The 19,054-nt window shown below is 35.2% G+C and overlaps 3 protein-coding genes and 1 non-coding gene across 6 annotated transcripts; 1 reads left to right on the top strand and 3 right to left on the bottom strand.

Annotated features, from left to right (window-relative positions):
* Positions 1–647: 647 nt before the first annotated feature.
* On the bottom strand, positions 648–4,123 carry LOC123923428 (receptor-like protein 6). The gene has a single exon (XM_045976118.1). It carries the CDS (start codon positions 4,062–4,064, stop codon positions 822–824), a length of 3,243 nt encoding a protein of 1,080 aa, XP_045832074.1. The 5' UTR covers positions 4,065–4,123; the 3' UTR covers positions 648–821.
* Positions 4,124–6,618: 2,495 nt separating this feature from the next.
* LOC123921056 (V-type proton ATPase catalytic subunit A) lies at positions 6,619–12,162 on the bottom strand. 2 transcript variants are annotated; one of them, XM_045973456.1, is made up of 20 exons: positions 11,842–12,162; positions 11,308–11,434; positions 11,147–11,202; positions 10,987–11,043; positions 10,744–10,855; positions 10,596–10,633; positions 10,398–10,499; positions 10,193–10,249; positions 10,030–10,101; positions 9,839–9,940; positions 9,681–9,743; positions 9,471–9,603; positions 9,005–9,111; positions 8,589–8,783; positions 8,333–8,419; positions 8,099–8,203; positions 7,677–7,774; positions 7,494–7,572; positions 7,259–7,347; positions 6,619–7,176 (listed from the first exon to the last, which is right to left on the bottom strand). In XM_045973456.1, the coding sequence occupies exons 1-20, from the start codon at positions 11,917–11,919 to the stop codon at positions 7,062–7,064; spliced, it is 1,872 nt and encodes a 623-aa protein (XP_045829412.1). In that variant the 5' UTR covers positions 11,920–12,162; the 3' UTR covers positions 6,619–7,061. The 2 variants fall into 2 exon arrangements, with proteins under 2 accessions (XP_045829412.1, XP_045829411.1); XM_045973455.1 differs by having other exon boundaries at positions 11,147–11,434; positions 11,842–12,131.
* A 1,774-nt stretch (positions 12,163–13,936) lies between these two features.
* TRNAL-CAA lies at positions 13,937–14,020 on the bottom strand. The gene has a single exon. It is a non-coding gene; the product is annotated as a tRNA-Leu (tRNA).
* LOC123920507 (probable plastid-lipid-associated protein 10, chloroplastic) lies at positions 14,020–18,823 on the top strand. Of its 2 annotated transcripts, XM_045972768.1 has the most exons (9): positions 14,020–14,135; positions 14,247–14,457; positions 14,554–14,667; positions 14,800–14,934; positions 15,056–15,154; positions 16,765–16,845; positions 17,980–18,066; positions 18,286–18,338; positions 18,429–18,823. In XM_045972768.1, the coding sequence occupies exons 2-9, from the start codon at positions 14,278–14,280 to the stop codon at positions 18,541–18,543; spliced, it is 864 nt and encodes a 287-aa protein (XP_045828724.1). In that variant the 5' UTR covers positions 14,020–14,135; positions 14,247–14,277; the 3' UTR covers positions 18,544–18,823. The 2 variants fall into 2 exon arrangements, with proteins under 2 accessions (XP_045828724.1, XP_045828723.1); XM_045972767.1 differs by having other exon boundaries at positions 14,247–14,667.
* Positions 18,824–19,054: the final 231 nt, after the last annotated feature.

Below are 19,054 nucleotides of genomic sequence, written 5' to 3'. Positions count from 1 at the left end.
CTACTATAAAAGGATTCTACAGATTCAAGCTATAATTAAATGATAAATAAGGTTTTCTTTAAATGATTCTATGCTTTGTCCTCAAGGATTCATCCTAAACAAATGAAACCAAAAGAACATTAGTCAACCACGACAGATGCGCGCACACAAAGATTTATGTGCAAACCAGAATTGAAAAACCAGAAATGCGTATTATACAGAAATGCAGCAGTGCAGTAGCAACAGTGATCGCATAAACAGAATTAACAGTGATCGCAAATATCACAGCAGATAGATCACAACAGTGCTGTAAAATAATGTACATAAACTAATATGACATAAAACAGTAATTATGAAACACAAACAATATTTGCATACACACCAATTTGAAAGATTATGTAGAAACAAAATACAAAAACAAGATTAGGCAGTAAAACGGCGCAACCAAACTAACAAAGAAAAACAAGACGAGGTTCAGTCAATGTGACCTACGGTTCAGTCAATGTTACTATCATGTATTTGGCTATCTCTAATGCATGAAATCTTTAACATGCCACAATTAGTCTCATTTTGGAAGCCGTCCTTTTAGAAAACACAAAACAAAAAAATATTGGACAGGTTTGAATATAATTTCTGTAGTTACAAATAAATATAAAATATCCTTTTATTACATTGAAACACTATCACCACAACTCTATGTGACAGACACTATTTTATTTAGACTTAATAGAGTGCCTCTTCACAGTTCCAATACATAGAGCGTCACAAAGAAGTATACATAAAGAATAACTTAATTTAAAATAGAAAACACTATTTTGCTAATATAGCACACTCATTAGTCACTAATGCCACCTTAAAACTGTGTATTTTTGTCCTCTATGAGTTGCATATTCAAGATGCAACCATGGAAAAATCCAGCAAAGAATTTTGTCCAGGAGTTTCCAATAACTTACCCTCCATTGCTTCCAAAACATGAGGGGACCAATGAAAATTCCAAGCCCAAAAACAGAACCAATTTCCATACTTAAAAAACTCCAATCAATTGAACAAGATATCCCTCTACATGTTGGTTGTGAATGCAATCCCTTCTCTTTATCATCTGATTTTTTAATCAATGGAGGTCCATAGAGTCCATAGTTTCCTTCAAAAGAAGACGGTTGAAATGACTGAAGTTGAGTACCTGTTGGGATCTTCCCTGCCAAATGATTGAAGGAGAGGTTCAAGTAAGAAAGGAAGGACAAGCTTGCAAGTTGCACAGGAATTTCGCCAGCCAAAGAGTTATTTGAGAGGTCCAAGGACTCTAATTGTTTCAAGTTCCCTATAGAGGATGGGATTTCACCTGAGAGACCATTATTTGAAAAGTTGAGAACATGAAGTTCTTTGAAATCCATCAGCACCTTTGGTATTGGTCCTTCAAAATGATTGGATGAAAAATCAATGGATGTGAAGATTGTCAGAATTTTAACCAACTCCATCTGCTGACCTTTATTGGAAACTATCACATTATCCTGATAATATACAGAATCCTTGGTGTAGATAAAGTGTGATATAGTGTGATCTTCATCATCATGCATCATTTTATCCCAGGATGTGAAAAATAATTTCGGTATTTTTCCACTGAAATTGTTGAAAGCGATGTCCACAATCTGAATCATTTTCCACGGCTTATTTGCTTGTGAACATCCTATGGAACCTCGAAAGTTGTTGTTTCGCAAAATAAGGACACGAAGTGCAGGTATATTATTCAGAAAGCAAGGAAAGCCGCCATGAATCTCATTTGTTCCAATGTCGAATACCTTTAATGTGGAGCAGTGGACCAGTGACTTGGGAATTTGCCCGTGTAAGAGATTTTCTTGTAGGCTCAAAGTCGTTAAAGCACAAGAAGCTGGAAACAAATCTGGGATTGAGCCTATGATATTGTTCTTCCTCATATTCAATACATGAAGGATATTAGTCATTGTTATTAAACAAGAGGGAATTTCTCCAGATATATTGTTGTTGGAAAGATCAAGCACTTGAAGATTTGAAGCATTGCAGAGGGATTTAGGGATGCTGCCATGTATAGTATTATTTGAAACTGATAGAAAATATGTGATAGACAGATAATTACCGATATCTTGTGGGATAACAGAACTAAATTTGTTCATCGAGTAATCCAAATAGGCTGCATATTTAGAAAAAACAGGTATTGATCCTACCAATTGGTTGTTATGCATATCAAGAATTATCAAGTTGGACGTAACATTTTGCAAAGGTCCTTCTAAATTAGTGAGAAAATTGTGTGAGATATTAAGGCTTCCAAGATTTTGTAGTTTCCAAATCCAGTTGGGAACTATTCCTTGAATTTTGTTGTGTGAAAGATCTAGAATGGTCAATGTGGATTTGTTTCTCAAGAAACCAGGGAAAGTGTTCAAATTGCACGATGCCAACTTTAGAGAGCTAATGATTGGAAAGGAAGAAGGGACGTATGTTGTAAATTTAGTACTATTGAATGATAAGTTGTTGTATGAAAGGTCTAGTGTAGTTAAACTTATGAGCTCGAGAAGCTTATCTAGCTGCAATGACCCATCAAACTTGTTATTTGAAAGATCGAGGACCGAGACTGAACTGAGCTGGAAGAAAGACGTCGGTAAAGTTCCTGATAGATAATTGTTGCTTAAATCAATGGTATTCAACACAGAGTAAGACACATTTGTACTAAGCTCGTCTATTTTGCTAAACCGGTTGAACGAAAGTTGAATCTCCTGCAGTGATGGGAGGGTAAAAAGGGATGAAGGAATGCTACCACTGATAGAATTATTATTCAAGTCAATGCTAACAAGATTTTGGAGTCCTTCAAAGTGAGAAGAGGATGGAATTGCACCACTTAAACCATTTTGAGAAAGGTGTAGGTGGGTGAGTTTCTTGGCCATGCCAAACGATGGCATAAGACCAGTGAAGTTGTTAAATGAAATATCTAGGTGGCTGAGTTGGGTAAGGTTTGACAATGAATTGGGAAGTGTACCATTAAATTGACAGTTAGAAAGGTCTAATTCAGATAAGTGCCTCAAGTTGCCAATAGAGCGAGGTAATTCTCCAGAGAAGCTTGTGCCAGTCACTATAATGCTCAAGAGAGATCCACCTAGAGGGAAGTTTGGAAAAAAACCATGGAGATTGGCATTGTATGATAAGTTGATAACAGACAACTTTCTAATATGGAAGATTTTCTGAGGAAATTTTCCCGTTAACGTGCAAGATTGTAGACCCAAGGTGGTAAGGTTTTTAAAATTGGCAAATGTTTCTGGCACTGGCGATGAAAAATTGTTACCATCAAGAATAATGATTGATAGATTTGCAAGTCTTGACAGAGATGAATCAAGTGGTCCTGATAGATAGCAGTTAGACATGCTCAACTCTTGCAGGTCAGGTAGAAACAACAAAGCATTGCTCCATTCATGCCCTTGGGCTGTTATATTTACACCATCCAGATACAACTGCCTAATACTGATGAGATTTTGGACAAGGCTTTGTAGGTTTGGATTCTCAAGTTTTGGCTCTCGTCCAGGCGAATAGTAATGAATAGAGATATCAAGAGTTACTAACCTTTTGAGTTGAGAAATCTCTATTGGAATCTGCCCCACAAATCTAGCATCTGACAAATTCAAATAAGTTAAATTCTCCAACTTGCTGAATACTGATGGAATTGAAGAATTGAAATTGTTAGCAGCCAAATTGAGTTTCTGAAGATGTCTGAGACTGAAAAGACTACTTGAATTGTCAAATCCACCGGTAATTGATTCTTTGCTGAGGTCAAGACCAATAACATGTCCCTCTTTGTCACAGGTTACACCACTCCAACTGCAGCAAGCAGTGCTTTGATTCCACTGTTTCAGTTTGGTGGAACTTTGAGGCTTGAAAGTGAGATTGTTTTTTAATTGGAGCAGCAATGATTGTTGATCAACAAGACATTTGGCAGAGGCAACCGAGATTTGAATACTGATATATATGCAGTAATAACATAGAATAAATGAAAGAAATGAAACCAATGTAATTCTCATTGTTGTTTGTTTACTCTGACACAACACAGATGGCTTATAAAGTTGCATACACAATCTGCTGCCCTGTGATTTCTAGTGTGGAAGAGATCAAAATTGTAAGAGAAATTTTGTGGTGAAGTTGCAGACGGCGCATTAATTGCATCATTTCAAAGGAAACTTCACCATAAGTCATTGTTTGACCATAAAGCTTATCTCTATTATGATTCTGCATGCAATTTTGAATGAATCACTCAAAGTCAAAACACCGACCCTACAATATGAATAATCTTCTATTAGGTAAACATTTTGTTTTCTCATTGGGGTATCATTTAATTCTCTCAACAATTTTTGGAGAGATTAAAAGAAATAGTTTAGTAAAGTAAACAGTCGCTATATGTTTGAGACGTTTATCCTCAAGTGTGTCTTTTGTTCGTAATTTTATAGACTAAATTGACTAACGAAATACACGACTGAACTAACTAACGAAAGACACATTCAAGGACCAAACTGACCAACAAAAGACCCAACACAAATTAGGCAGAGGCAACAAAACAACGATTTGGAAACTGATATAAATGTATGCAGTAGTAGCAGAGAAGGAAGGACAACAATGAAAGTATTGTAGTTCTCATTTTGACAACCACAACACAAATGGTTTTGTGTTATAAAGTTACAGAAACAAACAGACATTGTTGACAACTAAGCATGCATTATTTTCAAAATTTTATATGCCAATTTTGGACCTCTCAAAGTCAAAACAAGGACCCTACAAATGTGTTATGCGTAAGTGTATGCCAACCATTTTGAAAATATGCTGTTATAATCACTGGTGTAGAACTGAACACTTTGCATTTTCTTGAGGATTTGGAGATATTTGTATTTCTTCTTCAATCTCTTATTTCCTGTTCAGTTTTGCTAAGCTAATTCAATGTTGATATTGAGTAGTCTCACTTTTTGGGGATCATTATCAATAATTCAACATAATATTTGACAGATCCAGGAAGACAGTACCTCATAAAATTGGACTTCATCTATCTATCTATCTATCTATCTATCTATCTATCTATCTATCTATCTATCTATCTATCTATCTATCTATCTATCTATCTATCTATCTATCTATCTATCTATCTATCTATCTATCTATCTATCTATCTATCTATCTATCTATCTATCTATCTATCTATCTATCTATCTATCTATCTATCTATCTATCTATCTATCTATCTATCTATCTATCTATCTATCTATCTATCTATCTATCTATCTATCTATCTATCTATCTATCTATCTATCTATCTATCTATCTATCTATCTATCTATCTATCTATCTATCTATCTATCTATCTATCTATCTATCTACTAATGTAAAGGGAGCATTCTTAAAACATGTCTTCAACTGATTTTAACTGTTTCTATCATTATGGAGGGAAACAAATGTATTTCTCATTTATCACTAAATGTGCACATAGAAATCGAATCCATCTCTCTTCAAAATAAAAAGAAATTGAATCTATCAACTTTTACAATACAATATACACTTCTTCAAATAAACAAGTGTGATAGAAGGGTGACAACTATTGTATTGAATTGAATGAACTAGTTTGACACTAACTCTATTTTCGACATCAGCTACTAATAATCATGCATCAAGGATATCAATTATTAACATGAATGCTTCCCAAGAATTAAAGATTGAGCCCTCAAGAATATATTATGCGTTTTTTGTATTTCTTTTTATCTCATTATGCTCTAGTTGAATCATGTTGTTGATACAATAAAAGGCAGTGCATAATGATATTTTTGCAAGAAATATTGATATCTCTGCTCATGATGACACCGTCTCTACCCCTTTAAAGGTAAAAATTCTCTCAATTGCAACAAGTGAAATCACACACAATTGACCTAACAGGGTCGATGCATTGATATGCAGATAAAAAAAATGGTGCATTGAAACATTCTCATAGTGCACTCGCAAAGAAGCAAGTTGCACACAGGGGTTATCAGCAGCAGGTAAGCAGTAGGGGCAGAGCCATATACTACTTTGATTTTGAATATAAGCAAAAAATAACTTTTTAGGTTCATTGAATAAAACATTATCTGCACCAATGAACCTAAAAAGTTGTGCAGGACAACAGAGGCTATCATTATAATTAAAAGAGCCAGATATATGCAAAGCGGAAGAGTACAGGTGTGTGGGAGAACAGGGGTTATTAGAAAGAGGCGCGAGTAGCAGGGGCATTGCGAGATAACTGCAGTGTGGAAGAGTATAGATGAAGCAGTCAGTGACATTCAGGCATGCCATACTTGTTCAGCAAACACTGATACAGTTTGATGCAATTCAAATCTCATTTAATGGATTTTGTTTTATCTTTAATTGGATATCAAGGCATTTGTCTGATAGGAAGGAAACTCGGGTATAAATAGAAAAAAATAAAATAAAAAATTTGATAAATGTTTTTTTTTTTTTTAAATATTATGACCCAGTAGTTGTTAATTGATTCAGCAAACACTGATATGCTCTCTATAAATAATAAATAATAAAGTGAAACTATGCTATTTCTAAATATAACTGCTATCGCTCATACATGAATGAAAAGGGGGTTGAAATAGAATATGCCCATTTAAATATCAAGGCTTCTAAAATTTTATTCTCTGGGAAAGTTTGACATAGAAGATCTTCCAAATTAAATACTCGACGCTACAAGGTTCAGTCTTCCATGTCCCCACAATTTCCATCAATGAATCCATACATAATCCACATGCCCACATGCACTTCATGTTGTAAACAAATTTATTCGCATAAATACATATTGAAAGATGTTTCGTCTATTATTCTCTAGGGACAAAAAGCGAGGTGACTGAAAGACAACACTATAGCTACACATACAACTATATCAAAAAGCCAAACCAGCGCCAAGAAAGGAAATAAATGTGATATGAATGAATCGAACAGCCAAATATGAGAACACTCGGGAGATAGCTACCACAGGATACCAGATTGCCTCTTACTATAGGAATAACACAATACTTGAGCAAACTTGCAATCTTCAATTATCTCTTAAATTATCGGGCTTCATCCTCAAGGTTGCGGAAACCATTTGTCAGGTCCTCGTGTAACTGATTAAATTTGGCAACCAAAGCAGCTTCCCCTTCAGCTGGGTCCTCAAATTTCTGGGACCTGCAATAACAATAAACAAACATAATAAGACCTACTTTACATGTCAAAATAAGTCAACCAGGGTAGCACTACAATTACTCACACTAAACGATAGAAGAGATCTCCCAAACGATGTTTGATGACGGTGTAAGTTATCTTCTGACCATCAGTACCAGCTCCCCTCTCTACTGCCTGCATGTAACCAGTCTTACGTTAAAGATCTACAATTTGCGTGCAATTTAGCCATCTTACTGAAATCTTTTTAGGCTGAAGTAATCATACCCTTTGACCGAGTTATGACAAAGAATGCAAAACATAAAGAAGAAAACAAAACATACCTGATTTGCCAAATTGTAGAAATGAATAATGTTGCGCATCATCCAGACAGACTTGTAAAAGGGACAGAACTTGTCATATCTATTACACATAGAAAAGGTAACAATATAAGAGAGACAACAAGTAAAAACACTAACATGAGTCATGATGTATCAAAGAAGTTAACAATTTACAAGGGCACTTACGGTGTAAAAGCATTTTGAGCAAGGTAATCCTCTCTCAAAAGTTTTGCAGTTTCTAGGGTTATCTTATCTCCTTCAGCTAAAGCATCCTTTCCTACAAGCTGGAATGAACAAGGTAGGTGAATGACATATATAGATTACTACTTTTCTACTTAGAGATTAACATTCCTGACAAATTTTGTCCAAACAACAAAACAAAACCTTAATTTAGGATAGTATGTTAAAGCTCCACTTATTACACTATCCATTGCATGGACTATATATTATGCATGCAAACCAGGTTTAGAATGAACATTACTTAATAGTCTGTCCTCGGTTAGTTATGATACCACCTCTATTTCCAAAAGGAGCTGAATAATTTTCAACCCATATGGGAAAATTTCTTTAACCAGCAACCAAGATGATTATCGAGCAAGGGAACACACCTGGACAATTTCATTCAGATCATCTTCTCTTTGCAGCACTTCACGAGCCTTTGTCCTAATGTTTATGAAATCTGGATCAAATTGCTCATAAAAGGATTCAAGTGCCTGGTGATACCATAGGAAATATTAAAAATCATGATAAACTTTAGAGCTCAAGCACAAACTATATCCATTACAAATGAAGACAGTTTAAGAGAAAACATGAGTTACACAGACAACAACTCTAGGACATACCGTCGAGTATTTTGAATAAGATATAAGCCAGTTAACAGAAGGAAAGTGCTTCCTCTGTGCAAGCTTTTTGTCCAAACCCCAGAAAACCTGCCAAGTAGCAAAAGATCAATTTACATGAATGAAAATTCTAAAAGAATTGATAGACAAAGAAATAACAAGAGGGGTCATAATGACGATCAGCACAGGGTTTTAGTAATTTCTTGGCGGGAAGTTGCCCTACATTTTGATAAATATATATTTGATAGTAGAGTATTACCTGAACTATGCTGAGGGTTGCAGATGTCACGGGATCTGAGAAATCTCCTCCAGGTGGAGAAACAGCACCAACAATGGTTACACTACCTGTCCGTTCAGGACCTCCAAGACATTTTACTTTCCCAGCACGTTCATAGAAAGAGGCTAAACGTGCAGCAAGGTAAGCAGGATATCCACTATCAGCAGGCATTTCCGCCTGTGGAAAATAACAATACCGTCAGTTTACAATGATCAGTGCCCATGTTAAGCCGTGTGTCTCATTAGTCATTAGGTATAAAATTATCTATTCTACATTAGTGGAGAAAGAAACGCCAACATCAGAAACTAAAGCTCCAAAATAATATATCATGAAGAAGAAACAAATTCTTTCTAAAAGAAACCGGTGAACAACTGTGATTGCATAATTGAAATTCTCACCAGTCGCCCTGAGATTTCACGCAATGCTTCTGCCCATCTAGATGTTGAATCTGCCATCATACTGACATTGTAACCCATATCTCTGAAATACTCGGCTAAAGTGATTCCTGAGACTCGAAAAGAAAATACAGTTAGAAAATAAACGATTAAAATAAAGTATTAAAGTTCGCATGCCAAACTATCTCATTATAAGGCAGTTAATATAACAAAGTTTCAGCTCTGGTAAGATGTATAGGAAAACAAAGTGGCATATCAATATGTGCAATTCAGGTCCTCCTAAATTTTTACACTAAGCACAGGTTGACTACGAAGTTTACTGCTCAGAAATAACAGGTGCTGAGAAACACTACTCATTGCAATACTATGCATACTTTCACATTCCAAATATTGACAGTAGGAGAGAACTGGTAAAGATTAATTCTCATGAACAAAAAGAAGTTTTAGAACTTGGGAATTAAGAAATCACCTGTATAAATTGAAGCTTCACGAGCAGCCACTGGCATGTTTGAAGTGTTAGCCACAAGTGTTGTACGCTTCATGACAGACTCTTCACGACCATCAGGTAATGTCATTGTGAGTTGTGGAAAGTCCATCAGAACCTGAACAATCATTAAAATGGTGACCAGCCGCACAACAGAAGCACGAATATTTGATATAAATAACTTAGGAAGCATACCTCTGCCATTTCATTTCCACGTTCTCCACAACCAACGTAAATAACGGCATCGGAATTAGAATACTGTCAAAAAGAAAGAATTAAGAGGTCTGCTAAATTATTGAAAACGTTTTATAATTATATCATTGGAGTGCCTTGACATGGTGTGTTAGGATTACCTTAGAAAGAGCCTGACTAATGACTGTTTTGCCACAACCGAAAGCTCCAGGAATGGCACAAGTCCCACCAAGTACTGAGGGGAAGAGAGCGTCAAGAACACGCTACACAAAACAGAAGTCATCAGGCACGGAACTATCAGAATAAAGAATTTGATCATATACACAAGGCACAAAATAAACGTTGAGCTTACCTGACCAGTAAGAAGAGGAGTATCAGCAGCAAGTTTTGATGCAACAGGCCTTGGTGTACGTACAGGCCAACTCTGAAAATTGGTACAGTATATTATGTTATAATGGAGGATAAGGAAGACCAATACTTCAATAAAGCAACTAAAAAAATAGATGGACACAAACCTGAAGCATGGTGAACTTCTTTTTGACACCTTGAAACTCAAGCTCCAATACAGTGTCCTGCAAATAATAGAAATATATAAATATGATGCACCGAGAAAGTTGCAAACATCACTCTAAACATAAAAATGAAATAATGGACTTGAGAATGATCTACTAACAGAAATAGAGCTAAATAAACAATAGAATATAAGTTTAAAGGACAAACCTTCAAGGAATATTGGCCAGCAGGTGCTACATAGGTAACCTTTCCCATGGCATCAGGAGGAAGTGCAACACGGTGTTCCATTAAACTGTTCTCGAAAACAGTCTGCAATGGTAAATAATCCACAGAAAGATTCAGGAAACATATCTACAAATAACAACTCACAGGTAACAAGTTAATCTAAGTGACTAAAAAACATACAGCATATAAGTCTCCACCGGTTAATAGGTCTCCTTCACCTGTCACCAGTAATAAAATAGAATATCAGATCAAATGGACCATGTATTATTATTATTATTATTATTTGTTTTTGGCATAGAACTTGACTATAAAATGAAACAATATATACCAATTTTCTTAGGCTGAAATTCCCAAAGTGTATCTTTGTCAAGTGCAGGAACAGAGACACCACGGGGAATATAGACATCAGCAGATATTTTTGCAATAGTTTTCAAAGGCCTCTGTTAAGATAGAAAATATTAAAGATTGAAAACACAAACCAAGAAGAGGAACTTTTAATCATCTCAATTAGCTGGAAACTGAAATCACAAATAAACTATAATAACGAAATGTTGATGGAAAAAAGACAAACCTGAATTCCATCAAAAATATTCCCCAATATTCCAGGTCCCAACTCGACAGACAAAGGCTGTTAAAAGACATATACTGCTTATTAAACAAAGCACGTAACAGAGAACATTAACAAAATTAAGAGAATTGGATACAAAAACCAAAGCAACCAAGGAACGAACCTTGTGTGTACGTAACACTGGATCGTTAACCATTAACCCAGCAGTTTCCTCGTAAACTGAAATTGAAGACAAGCAATGAATTTTGTGATTAAAAATGAAGAAAAGAAACAAACATGTATCTGAAATTGAAAACATCATATTGCAGTGATAGCAGAAGGAACCTTGGATAGTGGCAGAATCCCCTTCCAAACGAATAATTTCACCGATGAGATTATCACGACCAACACGCACCAGTTCATACATAGCAGCCCCATTCATTCCATCTGCAACGACGACAGGTCCAGATACCTGTTGTTTTGAATCGAGGAAATACAACAATGTTCAACACAGGTTCTGAAATCGCATGAACTTGAAGATGATTCATTAAATTCAAATTGTCTCATCAATGAAATCAATCAATCAAGATTAACAAATAGTGAAATCAGTAGTGAAGTGATTGAATAGAAAATAAAATGAATAGCAGTTAGATCGATCGTGCGGTGATTTAAAGAAATATTGTGATGATGATTATTATTATTATAAATCGTAAAGGAAAACATAAATTAAACAATAGAATTAAATGAATCTTCGATTAAAGAATAAGTGAAATTGATTGAGAGTGCGATGATTTCAGTATAAGTGTGAAGATGAATGAATGAATTATATAAATCAATTATAGAGATGAATAGGAGGAGGAAATTGAGTGAGTGACCTACCTTGCGAACGTAACCGTATTCACTCTCCTTCTCGGAATCCTCGAAGGTGGTCATACGAGCTCCATAGACGGCAGGCATTTTTGAGATCGGGGATTGAAATTGAAGATCTGAGAGAATAATAAATTAAAACCCAACCCTCCGATGAACACGGGATCCACGGAGATAGATAGAAGAACAGAGAAAAGAGAGTATGAATGAATGAATAATGGATTGGAACAAACTTCTCTCTTATGCTCTGTTTGTTTCTTATATCATTGATGTGAGACTGAGTGCCTTTGTGTTGTTGTGGTGGTGCTTGCTTGTTTTTATTTATTTATTATTATTATTATTATTATTATTATTATTATTTATAAACAAAACAAAAATGATTGGGTGCGGACACATGTATCGTGTACTATACCAAAACTGGATTTGGATTGGAGGACGCTCTTTCCTCTCTCGTTTCATTTTCTAACAGTATGTATGTACGTGTCATGTGCGTCTTCAATTCATTTACTTATTTATTATTTATTTTATATTTTATTTTATTTTTCAGATTATTATTATTATTATAAAATAAATAAATATATAAATATCATCCAAACATGTATACTTACTTCCACTCCCACGTCGCCAGATACAGATTTCACTCTTCAATTCATTATTGGTCAAGTTTATTGTCATGTTCACTCAATTATATTCACCTCTTAGATTGGAATTCTTTTGTCTTTGTGTTATTCATTCACCCAACTTGTTTTTCCTCTTTTATTCATAATAATAATTCATAAGTAATTTTTTTTTATTAATTATTAATTAGAGTGACAATTGAAGAGGTCAAAATAAATAAATACATGTATATGATCTTATCATATCAAAGTGTACAAATCTTCTATTTCGGTGAATGTGAGGGGAGTTTTATAGTTATACATGCTACGACATTTAAGTCAGAAGAGGTGAGGTAATGTTTTAAGAATAAAATATAATGTATATGACTCATTTGCATGAGAGAAATATATATAGTCTCCGGCACTGGGCCAAAGATCTTAATCAACATATCAATGTCATCAAGTGAATAACAAAGTACGAAAATACATAAAAGGAAAGCTACCAAACCAAAAGAAAATCAAGTAGCAGACAAATGAATAAATAACTATGTTTTTTTTGTCAAGTACTCTAATAACAAAAAAAAAATTACATTTAAAATAAATAAGTGAGATGTATGGGGTTCGAGCTCCGGTCCTTGAATATATAATACAATGTCTCTGCCAACTTAATTAAGTTTGTGGGACAATAACCGTGATATGTTAATTGTGTAAAATTTTATATACTAACAATGTATAAAAATTAAATTCTCGGTTCACAAGTCTTAGTTCAACAGACAAAAAACGCCGAAATTATTCAATTGGACGCCATAATCGTAGTTCAAACTCTGGTCCCTCACTTATATGCGTGAGTCTTAGTTCAACCGACAAAATAATGCCGAAATTATTAGATCGGACATCATAATCAGAGTTCGAACTCTGCTCCCTCATTTATACGTGTGAGTTTTTTTTTTGGCACAATAGCAAAAAGAGGAAAAAAAATAAAAAATAAAAAATAAAATCAAGAACGAGGGTGAAGCACCCTTAAAGCATTAGACTGAAGGATGCTCTCCTAGGGATGGCAACGGGCGCCCATGGGTGCGGGTTTGACACTTACCAAACTCACACCCGAAATCATCACCCAAACCCAAAGACTGTTCGGGTGACAAAACAACACCCACGCCCACACCCATTGGGTTCGGGTTTTTCCCACCCAAACCCAAACCCGCAACACATTTGAAAATAATTTGCAAATTTAAGAAATTAAATTCCAACACAGACTTTGAATCAAATTACAACTAAAATTAAGGTATTCCAAGGAAATTCAAACATAGACTTTCAAGAAATTAAATTACAACTAAAATTTAAGGTCTTCCAAGAAAATTGAGGGAGACTATGGGGGTAATTAGGTAATTATAAAATATTTGTGAATACGTATTTGGGGAAAATTAACTTCTCCAATAAAGGAAAGGAAAAAAAAAAAAATTGTCAAAATTAACTTCTCCAATAAAGGAAAGGAAAAAAAATAAAATAATTGTCAGAAGTGGGATTTGAACCCACGCTCTCTCACGAGAACCAGAACTTGAGTCTGGCGCCTTAGACCACTCGGCCATCCTGACTTTTTGATAATAATGTGTTATTTAGTTGGATTTAGTATGAAAAAAGGAATTAAATAAAAATTGTGTGATGGCAAGAATGTGAGCGTCCGCCGAGAAAGAAGGAAAGGGAAAACAGGTTGGTTAATTTGGGTCCTCACTCAGTTGTTGATTATTTTGGGAATAATAATAATAATAATCCATCCTATTCCTAATTAATAATAGCATATTGGATTTGATTATGTTTCAGATAGCGTGTTGTTTGTTTGTGTTTGAGTGAAATGGGAATGGACTTGGTTTTCAATTCATCATCACCAGTACCACCACTATTATGTAGTAGTAGTAGTAGAAGGCACACACACAACAACTACAATTTCAATTTCAAATGCAGCAGCAATGTTGTTAATAGGAGGAGGAGGAAATTGTTGTCCATTTCCATGGCCATGCCATCTGCTGCTCAGGTCAGGTTCCCTTTCTTTTTCATTCATTCACTCAACTCAATTGGCAGCCTACTTCATTCATTCATTACTAATTTTTTTTGTTGTTTTAATTTGAAGGCATATGATTCAGAGTTAGAGAACAAAAAGCACGAGCTTTTAACCTCTGTCCGAGACACACAGAGGGGACTCTTAACAACTCCTCTTCAACGTTCTTCTATCGAGGAAGCTCTTGTTAGTTACTATTCTCTTCTCTTCCTTTGCTTACTACTACTACTACTACTACTACTACTACTACTACTACTACTACTACTACTACTATTTTCTATTACTCACATTCTTCAATGTTATGTTATCCATTGCCAGGTGAATGTGGAAGGAACAAACTTGGGTCACCCAATTGATCTCAACAACTTGGATGGGACGTGGCGCCTACAATATACTTCCGCTTCTGATGTTCTCATTCTCTTTCAAGCTGCTGCTACACTTCCTTTTTTCCAAGTATACTAACTAACTAACTAACTAACTATGCCTTTTACTATCATCCCTCACCTCAACAATTCCATGTTTTCTTACCATTTTACTTGAATTACCTTGTTTTGTTCTGTGATTCATGAGATAGGTTGGACAGATATTTCAGAAATTTGAATGTCGTGATAACTCTAATGGAGGAGGTGTTATTCGCAATATTGTCCAATGGAGTATTCCAAATTTGTTAGAGGTAAAATAACACCCTTCCTTTCTGACTTACAGGGTTGCGATTAAGTACTGTTCATGCAAAGGATTGAGGGGGTATGCACTTAGCTAGATAATACTCTAGGTCTAAGCTTTATGGTAATTAAGTATCTGGAACGTGTCCTTTTTGGAAATGAAAAGGGTCCTATATATAGGCCCGGCCGTAACCGTAGGGGGTGAGATATTTCTGTCCCACATTCTTACATGGCGGTTCCGCCTCAAGGGGGACGTGTATCCCATCGTGCTATATCATCGGCCCTCACTTCCTTAGGGTTCGGAGGGTATGGTTGTATGGTGAGTGGAGCCTTGGACGTGTTCAAATGGGCTTGACCCCTTCTCCGGCAATCAGCCCATTGAAATGGTTATTGGGCTTAGGCGAATTGGGCCATAGTATCTCGCCCGGTACAAGTACATACTTGTGAAACTCGTTCAGTGACTTTTGATTTCCCTAACTAACTCTCACCATACTTCATTGTTTCACTCCCCATCATTTGACTCTTGATTATACTCTCTTAGAATTCTGATAGGTCTATCTGTTATGGTTAGTTAAGAAGCTGTTATTTAATAAACTAGTTAGTTAATTATGCCGGGTTATTTAGAAGAAATAAATAAGGCGTGTTACTTATAAATAGAAAGGAGGGATTAGAAAATGGGCATCTTGTCCTAAGACCGGATACCAAGTTTTCAAAAAAAAATAAAAAAAATGGGCATCTTGTCATTCTGGAGTACTAGGACTTTTATACATTGGAATTTGACAATGAACAAGAGGTCGATTTATCTTTCAGAATATTCCTCATAGAGGGGACTTGACCCTATTTTGATAGTGAGACTGGGATCATATAAACCTTGAAGAGAATATGTACCTACATGCTTGTTACAGATTTTTCAGAGTCTATTCTCTATTGTTACTGTTCACCACACCGTTTTCCCAATCTTAAAGAATTGAATTGGACTTATCAAATTAGCTGACTAACAATAACTTCTTAGCTAACAACAACAGACATATAAAATAAAAGGAGACAAAACAATTTTTCATTTTTATTCCTGTTACTACCAATAATAATGATAACTTATGTATACATTTGACAGTGTTATTTACTATTTCGATAATATGCATTGCATAGGATTTGGTCTTTGGGGATTTCGACAAAGTATGCCCATATTGATATAGTTATAGTTCATCCTGGGGGGAAAAAAATAAAAATTTGGATCAAGAACATTTGAGCTTTCTGTTTACTGTTGTTGTTGTAAATCTCCGTGGACATAACTTGCTCTTTAACAGTTTAGCTTCCACTGCAGTAGCCAGTAGACACATTGGGTAAGTTCAAGACCCATGATTTGCATTCTGACTGAGAATTTCACTGTTTCTGTATTAAAGGGTGTGCCCAAATTTGTGGGAAGTGAGATGATCTAATACTAGTTAAAACCTACTTCCTTTGTTTCTAGAAGTTGCACATATTGTTCTTTTGTTAACACCTAGCCTAACTGTAGATGATTGGAAATATCCCACTGAATGAATTACTTATGGTTGAGCTTTGGCGCTCTCACCTTGTGACCAATTAATAATAAAAATTAATCTCGGACTACATCATGCAGGAACAAGAAGGTGCTACATTGCTTGTATCTGCCAAGTTTACTCTTGTATCTGTCCGTAATATCTACCTTCAGTTTCAAGAGGTAATCATTTTAATTTCCATGAACATGTTTATTACTTGGTTGAGATAACATTATGCCTAAGCAGATGTTGGATATTCTTACAATATATAGTTTCCCCTTCTCTTCTTAAAAGAGGTTTGTTCAATTTTTGTAGTGATCATCCACTTTCAATTTTGTGTTTGATATTCATTATAAGTAGGGGAAATTACACTCTCATCCCTTCATGTTTGCTTAAATGACACACACCTCCTCTATTTTTAAAAAAACATTCAGCTCCCCTTACTTACATACGCCGTTTAGCACCATTAGAGCCTTTTGAATTGACCTTCCTACAATTTAACTATGCATCTTTGGTAACTTCCTTCGGAAATAAGAACGTCTTCTTGCTTCTTTCATTCTCATCAACACGTCCCTGAAATTCTCTTCCTATGTTCTGTTTTTATTCTGAAATTTCTTCTGATACAACCCAATCCGTCAAGATATTGAGAAATCAATTGCATGCGCCATATCCTTGCACGAACTCAAGTTACATGCCTCTTGTTTACCCATACATTACGGTTGTTATAATATGTTGTGGCTCATTAATCACTTTGCATTACGGTGTTTTTTTTTTCGTGCATTTAAATGTAGGGGTTTCTTTTTAACTTGCTATGTTTTGGATTTTGAAGATGGAAACAGAGGATATTGTGTGTTTCGTTTCTTCAACTACGAGGATGCATTCTGTTAACTAAGTAAACACTGTTGGTGTTGAGCAGGAATATCATGTCACTTATTAAACAAATAAGGGAGGTGCATGTATGTTTTAAAAATAGAGGGGATGTGTGTGTTATTTAAACAAATGTGAGGGGAGGTGAGTGTAATTTTCCCTTATGAGTAATAACATTTTTTCCATGCCCCATCTCCATATTTTGTTATATGGTTTATGCATTACTGTTCACTTCTGAAGAAATGTTGGAGCTTAATATAATCTGATTTGTTATTATGATGGTAGTCCCTCAAATGTCACTTCCACATCACTAATATTGAGAAAAAGATACTCATTTATATATTGAGAAAAAGATACTCATTTATTATTGATATTGTAGTATGAATATGACATTTCCTTCTTCAATTGGTATGATGCTGTTATAACAAATGTGCAAGTATACTTGGCAGATCACAGTTCAAGATATAAATATTAGTGAACAGTTGCAGGCTCTAATAGCTCCAGCAATACTACCTCGATCTTTTATAAATTTGCAGGTAAATCAACCTTAGTTTTATCCGTTGTAAATTTTATTTGAACGCACTTACTGGCATTCAAAATGAGATACCACTGACACCCGTTTCTTATGTCACGACTGTTTCTGCATCAAATCCAAAACTTTGGCGATATATTTTTATGTGAATGAGAACTAGTGCAGACCAGCTATGTAAGTATGACATAACAGTTAACTTACACAGTGTGCTTTTCTCCTGCAGATCTTGCAATATCTCCGTGCTTTCAAAGCTCAAATTCCTGTGAGTCCGGGAAGGTATATTTATGTTGGGCCACTTTGTTGAAAACTAAAATAGTTAGTGTCTTTATTTAAAAATTACGCACATGATGCTCTTTTGGATTGTAGAGAATCGGTAGGAGGACTATATTACCTGAGTTACTTGGATGATAATATGCTTTTGGGTCGTGCTGTTGGTGGAGGAGGTGTATTTGTGTTTACGAGAGCCCAATCACTTTACTAATGAGCATTGATCAGTAGTTTAAGACTGTACTGGTTGTCAGCAGTTACAGTAATACTCGATGAGCCGTACCGTAATTGTGGAACTGGCTATATAGAGAGGAAAAAATAGTTTGTGTTCAATGTATCTTTTTAATATCAAATGTCTAGCTGGTAGCTCTTTAAATTGTGCATTTAAACAAAGCATCCTTTGAACAAAATGGTAAACAAAGGCTATATGTTATAAACAAAGTTTATATGTTATACTCTGAACTGTTATCTCAAGTAAAAAGCTTCCATCTTAATGAGTCTCACCAAACCTGGCATTAAGATTGAATCTACCAAATAGTTTATCTTACTTGAAATCTTGTCAAGTTGTCTATGGAATTTAATCTGCCTAATACTCGAGAGCCCTCTTGGAGGAAAGAGGCTCAATACGAGCCTAAATGGAAATTAGAAAATCTAAATAAAAGTGTTGATAATATGAAAATGGATTGGAACTTGATTGTTACAGTGACAGACATAGTGATACACTC

This window comes from Trifolium pratense, linkage group LG4 (genome assembly GCF_020283565.1).
Source record: "Trifolium pratense cultivar HEN17-A07 linkage group LG4, ARS_RC_1.1, whole genome shotgun sequence".
In the NCBI taxonomy this organism is placed as follows: domain Eukaryota; kingdom Viridiplantae; phylum Streptophyta; class Magnoliopsida; order Fabales; family Fabaceae; genus Trifolium; species Trifolium pratense.
The sequence above is the reverse complement of the archived record's forward strand: the minus strand, read 5'-3'. Positions and strand labels throughout refer to the sequence as shown.

Excerpts from the sequence above, each read along its gene's own strand:
- LOC123923428 (XM_045976118.1), bottom strand. The coding sequence starts at position 4,064 with ATGCAACTTTATAAGCCATCTGTGTTGTGTCAGAGTAAACAAACAACA.
- LOC123920507 (XM_045972767.1), top strand. The coding sequence starts at position 14,278 with ATGGGAATGGACTTGGTTTTCAATTCATCATCACCAGTACCACCACTA. Across the intron at positions 14,668-14,799 it reads CTTCTATCGAGGAAGCTCTT|GTGAATGTGGAAGGAACAAA; the intron begins GTTAGTTACTAT and ends ATCCATTGCCAG. Across the intron at positions 18,339-18,428 it reads ATTCCTGTGAGTCCGGGAAG|AGAATCGGTAGGAGGACTAT; the intron begins GTATATTTATGT and ends TTTGGATTGTAG.
- LOC123921056 (XM_045973455.1), bottom strand. The coding sequence starts at position 11,919 with ATGCCTGCCGTCTATGGAGCTCGTATGACCACCTTCGAGGATTCCGAG. Across the intron at positions 10,102-10,192 it reads AGAAGTTCACCATGCTTCAG|AGTTGGCCTGTACGTACACC; the intron begins GTTTGTGTCCAT and ends ACCAATTTTCAG. Across the intron at positions 7,573-7,676 it reads GCTCAAAATGCTTTTACACC|ATATGACAAGTTCTGTCCCT; the intron begins GTAAGTGCCCTT and ends TATGTGTAATAG.